The 10,681-nt window shown below is 43.6% G+C and overlaps 1 protein-coding gene across 1 annotated transcript; it reads left to right on the top strand.

The window, feature by feature from the left end:
* Nucleotides 1–6: 6 nt before the first annotated feature.
* Nucleotides 7–10,292, top strand: PIGA (phosphatidylinositol glycan anchor biosynthesis class A). Its single transcript, XM_029930153.1, has 5 exons — nt 7–502; nt 4,681–4,813; nt 5,576–5,708; nt 5,863–6,069; nt 8,007–10,292. Exons 1-5 carry the CDS (start codon nt 73–75, stop codon nt 8,271–8,273), a joined length of 1,170 nt encoding a protein of 389 aa, XP_029786013.1. The 5' UTR covers nt 7–72; the 3' UTR covers nt 8,274–10,292.
* Nucleotides 10,293–10,681: the final 389 nt, after the last annotated feature.

The following is a 10,681-nucleotide window of genomic DNA, read 5'->3' as shown; positions in this document are numbered from 1 at the left end:
GCTTACGGAAATCGGAAAGGCATCCGTTACCTCACTAATGGCCTCAAAGTCTATTATTTGCCTCTGAAAGTCATGTACAACCAATCTACAGCCACGACCCTCTTTCACAGTCTGCCATTGCTCAGGTACATATTTGTTCGGGAGAGAGTCACGATAATACATTCACATAGTTCTTTTTCTGCCATGGCCCACGATGCCCTCTTCCACGCCAAGACCATGGGGCTCCAGACCGTCTTCACGGACCACTCCCTTTTTGGATTTGCTGATGTCAGCTCGGTGCTTACAAACAAGCTTCTAACCGTGTCTCTTTGTGACACAAACCACATAATTTGTGTCTCTTATACTAGTAAGGAAAACACTGTGCTAAGAGCAGCACTGAATCCTGAAATAGTGTCCGTCATTCCTAATGCAGTAGATCCTACTGACTTCACTCCAGACCCATTTAGAAGGCATGATAGTATAATAACTATTGTTGTTGTCAGCAGACTTGTTTACAGAAAAGGTAATGAAATGATAGCTACAGTTGCACTGCGCAGACTTGTGTTTCTTGTAGAAAAGCTGTGGAATACTTGTATGTAATGATTGTTTGGCTTTTTGTTCTGTTTTAAGGATTCATAACCACTTCTGCATTAAATATGGCAAAGGAATGTCTAATACTGTTTTATACATCCCTCCACCCCCAATTTTTTGGAATGGTGGGGACCCCCCCCCCACCTCGGACGTTTAATAGTTAAGTAAACGCAGTAATCTGATGTTGCTTAATAGGTCACGTCTTTTTAAGGTTGAACAGCCCTGCATGTGTGGTAAGAGGTGAAAGGCGGATCCTACCACGTAGCCCTTTCTTTCTGATTGCAAAAGTAATGTAATTTCATTGCAGCTATTTTGAAAACCGAGAAAAGCACTGAGGTGAAAACGAAAATCAGTTGTAACGATGATTCAGGGATGGCCCTTCTGAATATTCCAGCTTCTAGCTGTCTTGTCTGTCATGCATAGCCTCAGAATCAATGAGCTTGTTCCCCACGTTGCTGTTTTGAAGCCTTTTTAATTTAATCGTAGATAAGGCTTTCATAACCTGTGGGCAGGTAAGTGGAGAAGGCAGGGGACCAGACAGCCTAGAGTCTGACCCTCCCTGCAGCCCATTGTGTGATGGACAAGCTGCTTAATATCTCTGAGTCTCAGTTTTTTCACTTGGACAGTTTGGGCGACAGTGGGAATCTTGTGAGAGTTCCACGATGGCTCCTATAAAGTACTTAGGCCAGTTTGTATTTGATAAGTGTCTGCCATTATCCAGGAGGAATTTTTTTTTTAGTGCCTCTGCAGCACTTAATGGACACCGCAGTAGCATTTGTGGAGCCTCATTTACTAAAAGCCTGAAACAGTGTGGTTATTCAGAACCTAAGTGGTCTTCTGGATGGTATTTGAAAAACCTGTCCAGTAATCAAAATTGTCACTTAAAGTAGGGAATTATTGAAAACGATCATCTATACCCTTCCTTAGATATTTGGATTTCACTCAGAACGTTATTAACATGCACTCAGTTGCCTGTAAGCAGTTGGATGCGGGCCTGCAGGCGTAAGACTCCTGGTCCACTGGTTCGACCTGCACCATCTTTCTTGCACGGTCACCTTCCAGAAGCATCGTTCTTTATAATTGCCAATCTGGGCTTTCTTTAAGTGGGGTGAGAACTTAAAGGTGTACAAAGGAATGTACTTTGCCATTTTTAACTTGTTCTTGATTTGACACGATGGTTTAGGATGTCCCCTAATTGGAAAGAGCTTTCTGGTGTCACTTTGCTTTATCGAGTCTTTAAAACCGTTTTGTCGGTTGATGTGACATTTAAGTAAATTACCCAATGTTCCCCCGAGTACCCGCGTTACCAAGTGTAACTGGCATCAAATATACGTGGGCAAAGGCAGCTGATTCTTGGTAAGCACACGGCTCAGCGGTGGGCTCAGGAGGCCAGCAGTGGGCTCGGGAGCGGCCTACAAGGCAGACACGGGCCTTGCTCAGTATGCTTCATATTTGGAGGGGAGTCTCGGTTGGTCCAGCAATCCACTTAAGTGGAGGTTGGTCAGGAAACTGCCGAGCTGCGGTTTCTGGGGTGAAGGGGTGCTCTTGAAGCAGGAAGATGTCAGTGCACCAGCATTGTCTCTCTGGAATCCCTCAGGGGATGTCAGGGATGTGTTGCAGCTTAGAAAAACACACCTGGTTTGTCATTTAAATAACCACATAGTGTACCTCCTTGAGCTAGCTGGCTGAGGAGTATGGCGCATGCGTGGTCAAGGAGGTACACTATGTGACAAAATGAAATGTTTGTACAAACTAAACCTGTTACCTTTATTTCACTAATGACGGTATTCGAGCCAGCTGAGCTAACCACCAGCGGCAGAGTAAAGGTACGGCCTGTCCTGTTCTCAGTTCGGTCACTTAACAAATATTTAGCAAACCCTCTCCATATGTCAGGCACCGTGCAAAACGTAACCGTCTCAGAAGGAACGGCCACATCTCTAGCCCCAAAGTGAGTGGTCGTATTTATGGTCCGCTGATGGTTAACGAATTAATTTCCTTAGGAGGTGTTCCTTTGGACCAGTTCTCAACGGCCCACTGCAGTGTATTGAGTGAGAGAGGATAAATCTGAGCTCTTAACTCTGAGGTTCCCTGGCCGCCTTCTTGCCTTTGTCTAGAGCCTGACTGGTCAGGGTCTCCCCGTGCTCGTCCCCCTTCTTGCTGCGGTGGTAATGACAACTTCCATTTATATTCTGCAGTGGATAAAGCCTGTGCATGGTACAGTACCTCACTTGACCCTCCCAACAACTGTAGGGTAGATGTTATCTGCATGTAACAGACAAAGAAACTGAGTCTCAGAGAGGGTAAGTAACTTGCTCAGGTTACACAGTAAGTATCAGAGATGATAAATGTCAGTCCAGCTCTTGAATTAAGGTCTCCTCTTCCCCTCACCTCTGGCCCAGACTCTAGGTATAGATTCAGAAGATTTTTTAAAATACATTGGACTGAGCTTTAAAAGCCATTGGTTATCATGATTTTTCTTTGTCCCGTTTTGAGTGCTAAGGCGACTGGAAGTCCTTTTGTATGTTCCATTGTGTTAGACTCTTCTCAGAGGCAGGAGAATATTTTTATTGTTTGGGAAAACCCTTTCATCCTTAGAATAACATTAGAGATCATTGATCGTATTAATCAGTTCCATTTCTTGTAAGGGAATTGTCGGGATTCCATGGCACCGTGCACTTCAAGGGCATCGCCTGATGTAGTCACCGCTCCGTAAATGTCGTTCTCAGTTATAATGAGTAGTCTATATGTGTTGCAGTTATTGGAAGACTGGGTTCTTACCCTTTGTATTAGAAGGGAGAAGGAAAGGAAAGAAAGAAAATGAAAGAACTATAGGAAACTAAATGTTAAAAGTCATTAAGGCACCTTCTGGTTTATGTAGAAATCTAATGGATGGATTTGGTAACTGGGAGCAAAGATAGCTCAGATTTTAACGAGAAACCTTCATAGTTCAGAAAAGCCATAGTGAATTTATGTTAGCTAATGCAATCATATTTTGAAAGCACAAGCGGAGTTTACTTAAATCCTACTTGAATTGTTTAATAAAAACGACCCCGTACATATCATTTTTCCCACCATCTTTTTTTATAATTGATCTGCCTGTATCTGGGAAGGACTGAGAAGTGCAGTTCTTATACATGTGTGTGTGTGTATGCATTTCTTACATTAATAAACTTTAACTGGGTTCTTTTCCATTTACTTTCACTTTTGAATTTCTCCAATTTATAATTGTCCATGAACTAAACCCCCAAGTAGTGTCAACATCGCTGTCACTTTGGAGAGCCGCTTTGAGACTAGAAGGGCATGGTTTATTTTGTTGCTTGGTCTTGCCCGAGGTTGTATATTTCCATATTATAAGTAGAGCATTTCATTAAAGAACAAAAAGGAACCGAGACGCACCCTTTGGTTCTGTGGACTGGAAGGACCTGGCAGCTGTGGTCCTGCCACCGCCGTTCACTGTCATTCAAGGCAAGCGGCTGTAGCAGGTTTGGACGGATTCCTCTTTTCACTTTCCCGAACACCATGGTGTTCGCCGTAAAATCCTCCACATAAACCGCATGCTCAACAAAGCGGAGGCCACAGTGCAGTCCTGCCTTGTCGCACGGCCCTCTCCTAGGGCAGGAAGTGGAACACAGACTGGGAGAGAGTTTGTAGCTGAAAGAGATCTTGGACTTCAGGTACACCTGGTCTCTTCATTTTCTGTATCAGAAAACTTTCCCTTGATCAAAGAGCCTGCTCATATAACGCTGGGACAGGACCTAGATAGATCTCCAGTCGGCTGTCCAGCTCTGTAGAAAACGAACTCCAATGTCAGCTACCCGAAATACCTTTTTTGCCAGTAGGTGATGCATAAACCCAAGTGAATAACGTAAAGAATGTTCCGTTAAAATGAAACCGAATAGCCCATGTATTGGTTAACAGTGGATGGCAACTTTTAGGAGTTGGGACGATTCCAAGGATTCCACCTCCCCAGGAAAGGTTTGGGAGTTCGTTTCTGTACTTGCGGAGGGCGTAGATAATACTTTGCAAAGTGAGTGGATTCTCAGTTCTGATGAATTTTTAAAAGATTAATTATTAATATTTCCAACATTCACCTTTATTTTATGTTTTTAGGGACCGATCTGCTTAGTGGTATAATACCTGAACTCTGTCAGAAATACCCAGACTTAAATTTCCTAATCGGAGGAGAGGGACCTAAGAGAATCATTTTGGAAGAAGTACGGGAAAGGTACCAGCTACATGACAGGTACTGACGGATTCCATACTGTTTTGGGTGAGAAAATATCAGTTCCCTAAGTTCAGCTTGGGTGATACGTGTTAAGTGGGCTCTTTCTCTTACCTGTACCTGATGTACAAATGTGGTGCAAGCTCCATTTTTCCAAAAAATGTATGTGCTGTGGGAGACGATAGTTTAAAAACTCACAATGTAATTTTTTGTTGTCGTTAACCTGTATGATTTGACTTTAGAGGGCAGTGGTTGGAGGTCCCCTGGAAGGTGCGTGCGTGCAGGCATCCGCACACGCACACGCCAACTACTATGGAAACGGCGCGTTTTCAAGGCTTGCTGAGTTACCATTCCAGCAGCATGGTCCGAATCATGTACATTGCCCCACACATACAGATTCAAGTACTTCCCTTCCTCAGTAACTTAGAAAGATGTTTGCGGTGAAACATCAGTTTAAATGGGGCATTTTCCTCTTTAGAAATGACTTTAATATTTACTCATCAAAGTATATTAATATCTTTATTAAATGCCAACCAGTTTTGGAGAAGACGAAATGTGTAGGCGTGACAAAAGTTCAAAATAGGTTCACTGTATGAGTTGTAACCAAACGGCTCTAAAAGACTCTTAGTTAAGAGTCTGGAGATACTAACCTTTGGAGGTGGAAAACCTCAGGGTCAGCAGTAGTCTTAAGTATAATATGAATAGCATACTTGGCTTTTACGTGATACTTCTTTTCTAGCAAGATGTTCAGTCCCCTCTTTGTTCTCTCATTTCAAAATTCAGAGTGCGTCTTTTGGGAGCCTTAGAACACAAGGATGTTAGAAACGTCTTAGTTCAAGGACATATCTTTCTTAATACTTCTCTTACCGAAGCGTTCTGCATGGCGATTGTGGAAGCAGCCAGTTGTGGTTTACAGGTAAAAAGCTGGGAGCCCTTGCGCTGTCGGGGTTTCTGTACTTGCCTTCTGGAAACTAATCAGACACATTCTGTAATGACTCTCTCCGTTGGTTTCGCTAACTTTCCCGAGGTAGGAATCACGGTGTGTCGTGTGTTCTTTGTATCTCTTTAAGGTGGTCAGTACCAGGGTTGGCGGGATTCCTGAAGTACTTCCAGAAAATCTGATCATTTTATGTGAGCCTTCTGTAAAGTCCTTGTGCGAGGGTCTGGAAAAAGCGATTTCCCAACTGAAGTCAGGAGCGTTGCCGGCCCCCGAAAATATTCACAACGTCGTGAAGACTTTCTACACCTGGAGGAACGTTGCCGAAAGAACTGAAAAAGTATGTCATGTGCTCAGCCAAGGGTATTTGAACGGTTGGGTCTCGGTTCTTGGCGTTTGGTGTACATGTTTGCTCTTTCTTCTATAGGTTTATCCTTTCTGTTCCTTTACGTTCATGAAGTCTCTTCTGATGAAAAGAGATGAACTATGTACTACTTTTGGTATATGCTAGGCTGAGTTTCTAGTCACGTCATTGCATTTGACATCTGAAAATAGCAGTAATGCCATCTAGACCTTTCATTAAATCAGGCATGAGGAAGTTACAGAATTGTCTAGAAAGTCACAACAGGTAAAGGCAAAACTGATTCTAACCTCTACTTTTAGACATTTCCTGAAGGCTACTTCTAATTCTAAAGCATGAGGGTCTATTAGAAAATACATGGCTTTGGGGCGCCTGAGTGGCCCAGGCAGTTGAGCATTCGGCTTCGGCTCAGGTCATGATCTCATGGTTCGTGAGTTCGAGCCCCGTGTCAGGCTCTGTGCTGACAGCTAGCTCAGAGCTTGGAGCCTGCTTCAGATTCTGTGTCTCCCTCTCTCTCTGACCCTCCCCTGCTCAAGCCATCTCTCTCTCTCTCTCTCTCTCTCTCTCTCTCTCTCTCTCTCTCTCTCTCTCTCAAAAATAAATAAAACATTAAAAAAATTTTTAGAAAATACATGGCTTTGCTGAATCCGATTGGGGCAAGCACTTAATCGAGGCTACTTCCCAAAACCCTTGCGTCGCTTTTGCTAAGTCCTGTGATTTTCGATGGGAACAGGATTTTTGCGTCTTTGGGCTGATTGAGAACACGATGAGTTAGGACTCAAAATGCACGTGACAAATGTTAGAAACGGGATCACAAATAAAAAGCAGCAATAGAGAATTTGGAGTTGCTTTTCTAATTCTACCTGGTCCACGCAGGCCATGTTGATCCTGTTCAACCCCTCCTCTCTAGTTGAACCGTGCCATTTAGAAACTTGACGAAGAAATTGAATTGGAGTTCACGCCGGGAACATGCTTTCTCGACTCTGCTAATTCAGCAGTCCCCACATAATTCTGATTGAGACACATCCCAGATGTTTTGAGGGTAGAAGAGCTAGCCGAAAACGGCCCGCACCCCTCCAGAGGTCTCCGCCCTGTAGGACATGGCGCTGCGTGTCCCAACTTTCTCGAGTTCGGAAGGAGACGGCCCACAGGTCTGCCATGGGAGGAGGACCACAAGGAATACTCGGAGGCAATTGAAACAGATAAATGCTGGCCTCATTTGTGTTTGAAATAAATGTTTATAGGTCTTCGTGGGGTTTTGTTTTTGTGGGGTTTTTTTTTTTTTTTTAAATATTTCTGAGGTCTGTGCTTGGTGCGGGTGTCCACAGCACACCGCCCACCCCCAGTCCTCCGCAGTCAGCGTAGTGTTGGCAGTGTGTGACCTGTGCCATCTACTGAAATTGCCCCCATCTTTCCCCTGTTCCTTTTATTTGGAATCCACCGAGCGTCTGTGTATATTGTCACCATCTGTGCCCGGCAGCACGGCACTAGGTCAGACGCCCCCTGGCGGTGCTTGATGTCCGCCGCGTCCAGGACTCCTAGAAGGGCCAGTCCGCCGCAGGAAGCCACTGCCGAATTAAATGCGGCCTCGACAGACGTGACCCGAAAAGCGGTTCCCGGACCTTGGAATTCTCATAGTTGGTTAAGAGTGATGGTGACCCCCTAGCGGACAGGAGTCGCGGCGTACTCGTCTGGGTGTGACGTGGCGTCTAGCCCATTGTTTTGTCCAGAATCAGCACTCCGTAAGTGTTGAATCAAATGGCAGTAATGGCCGTAATCGTATTAATCACATCCTTACCAAACAACAGCAAGGAAACCCAAGTGACTTCCCTTTGCACCTGTACCACACTCCTGGCCCGTGCAGCTCGTTGTTTGTTGTGGGGTAGAGTGCTCACTGTCGGCCTCTCTCCCGCCAGGTGTATGACCACGTGGCAGGAGAAGCCGTGTTACCGATGGACAAACGCCTGGACAGACTCATCTCTCACTGTGGCCCAGTGACGGGCTACATTTTTGCTTTGTTGGCTGTGTTCGACTTTCTCTTCCTCGTTTTCCTGCGATGGATGACTCCAGATTCTGTCATCGATGTTGCAATAGACGCCACAGGGCCAAATGGGGCCTGGACTCATCGATACCCTCACAGTAAAAAAGAGGGAGAGAATAATGAGATGTCTAAACCCAGGTAGAAGAAAGCCTGGCTTCTAAGATTTTACACATTTGTGAGAGCTCTCTTAAGGCTATTGAAAATAACCTGGCTTTTCTTCTTTTTTTTAAAAAGTTAATTTTATGCTACCTCTATATCATTCAATGTTTTCTTTTGAGGAAAGACAAAACCTTATGCAACTCCTGAGTGTAGAAACTCCTTGCACTTACTTAAACTTTAGGAGAGAACATTTAAGCCACTCAGGTATGACATTTTTCAGCCTACTGAAATCCCTTTAACAGAGATGTTTTAACATTATATTTTGGGAGCTTTGGGTGCTGAAGGGCCAAATGTTTTCTGGGCATTTTTTGGCCAATTTTAAATGTTCTACCATTAATTAGACATTCACCAGATGTTTACAAGTTTTCTTTAGGGAAGTACAACAATGACATGAACTACTTGGAGTCCCTTCCACACACGCTGTAGCCGTTTAAGTCCTATTCGCAGCTGTTGATTTGGTTCGCGCAGTGTTACCTGTCGTCAGCAGGTTTCTTGAGTGAGATGGTCCATCAGTTAGTGGCATATTTGAAGCACCTACTGTGTGCAGAACATTGGACCAGACACTTCCTGCTCTTTGTTGATCACTCCGATGGCTCACCTGTTTGTCGTCACAGTTGACAAGATGGTAAAATATCGAACATGCCAAAAAATGCTCATGCTTTTTAACACCAGGAGAAAATTGTCGGCCTCCTCGGGTTACTCCTTTGATCTGGTCATATGCGTTCTAGGTAGAGCCTTCACCTTCATTTGTGTTGATGACAATACTTTTCGCTTTTGAAATACTAGGGACCGATATCACTGTTGCTGGTAGCGCAGAGAAACCCTCCATGTCCTTCCGTACGTAATCTAGTCCCCTGTAAATGCCTTCATGGCTTCCGAGCAGAATGTACGAGGTGTGCCGTCTCCAAATCAGCTGCTACCCTGTACCTCTGATAGAAGTCACTCCCCTTCACTTGTGGCCTCGCTGATGTCTGAGGAGTATTGTCCGTGCGCAGCAGTCTTTACCCTGGAATGTGTTACTTAGAACAGATTGAGTCTGAAAATTTTAGGAACCCAGTCTCTTTGTGGATGTATGTCGTTAACTGTAATCGTTGTTGCCCAGAGCCATGGGTTTTGAAACCCCAATTTATCCACATGGTGTGTCTTATGAACTCCTTGAACTCTTTAGAGTAAGTTTTTGTGATGCAGGACTGTGAAGTCAGAAAGAACGAGGCGCTCGTCAGTGCACGAGCTGGATCCTGGCAGGATTGTGATCCTTCGCGACCTTCGTTTTCTTTAATGACAACATTCACAAAACTTCTTTTTAAAAAGAATTTTGACATGCCTCTTAACCGGTTGCCACTGATAACGTAAGAAATAGATTTGTGTTCTATGCTGACACACAAAGACGACAGTGCAGGTTTTCACACCTGGAAGTTAGGGGTTTTTTGTTCAAGAAAAATGGACTGACCCAGACCATTAAGTCTCATTGGGATTTTTATGCACAGAAATGGATTTATATACATACGAAACAGTGCCAATATTCACGGCAAAGCGTGCAACTGTAACCTTTGTTTTTATGTATTCCGTTCCGCAATTTTGAAGGGCACACTACCGCTTGTTCTTACTTTTTTGTTTCTTAGCGTACTTTCAGGATTGCATTTATTTCAGATGGAAATGGGAGTTAAACTTCTTGCATGTAAAATAATGTAATTTGCAAATCAAAATGATTTCCTTTGATTTTAATAAATGGAAGTAAATTTGTTTGTTCTCGTAAACCTTAATTTTCAGGCTTCCTGGATCCCTGAATCGTAACTGTCAGTGTTGCACTGGTCAATATGTGGAAACATATTGTGCTACCCTGCTTCTTATATTTATTTGAAAGTGAACTTGCAGTGATGAGGAATTTATGAAAAATATATTGTATTTCTTTTGATACTACAAAGATGAGCACATAGAGCAGCGATTTATGAAAAAACATGCTACATGTCCAAAAATAAAGACCCAAATGACACTTTGACAATTTTCTGAGTTTGTCTTGTTTTCTGAACACAATAGTGTTTACTCATTGAACAGTGCTCCCCCACCCCCATCCCCTACATGCTCCTTCTTTCTCTGCAATTAGATGTGTTGCTTGGTTTGTTCGTGAAACAGGAAGTGGCCTCCAGCTGATGAATCGCCCTGACATCTTTCCTCTCTGGAATCCGGCCTCTCTTTTACTTGTGGAATAATTACAAGCTGAATTGTGCTTTTGTTCCCTGATCCAAACAAGCCCCGTTTTTCACTAGAGTTGCCGAGTGAGACAAATGAATACATCTGGAAACTATTGTGTATGTGAACTATGTACTTAAATTTTGTATCTTGTAAGCTATTTTAAGAGAAACTTTAATTTTGATTTCATTTACAGAAGGC

Source organism: Suricata suricatta, chromosome X, assembly GCF_006229205.1.
Source record: "Suricata suricatta isolate VVHF042 chromosome X, meerkat_22Aug2017_6uvM2_HiC, whole genome shotgun sequence".
NCBI lineage: Eukaryota > Metazoa > Chordata > Mammalia > Carnivora > Herpestidae > Suricata > Suricata suricatta.
This window is presented reverse-complemented; position numbering and strand designations above follow the sequence as displayed.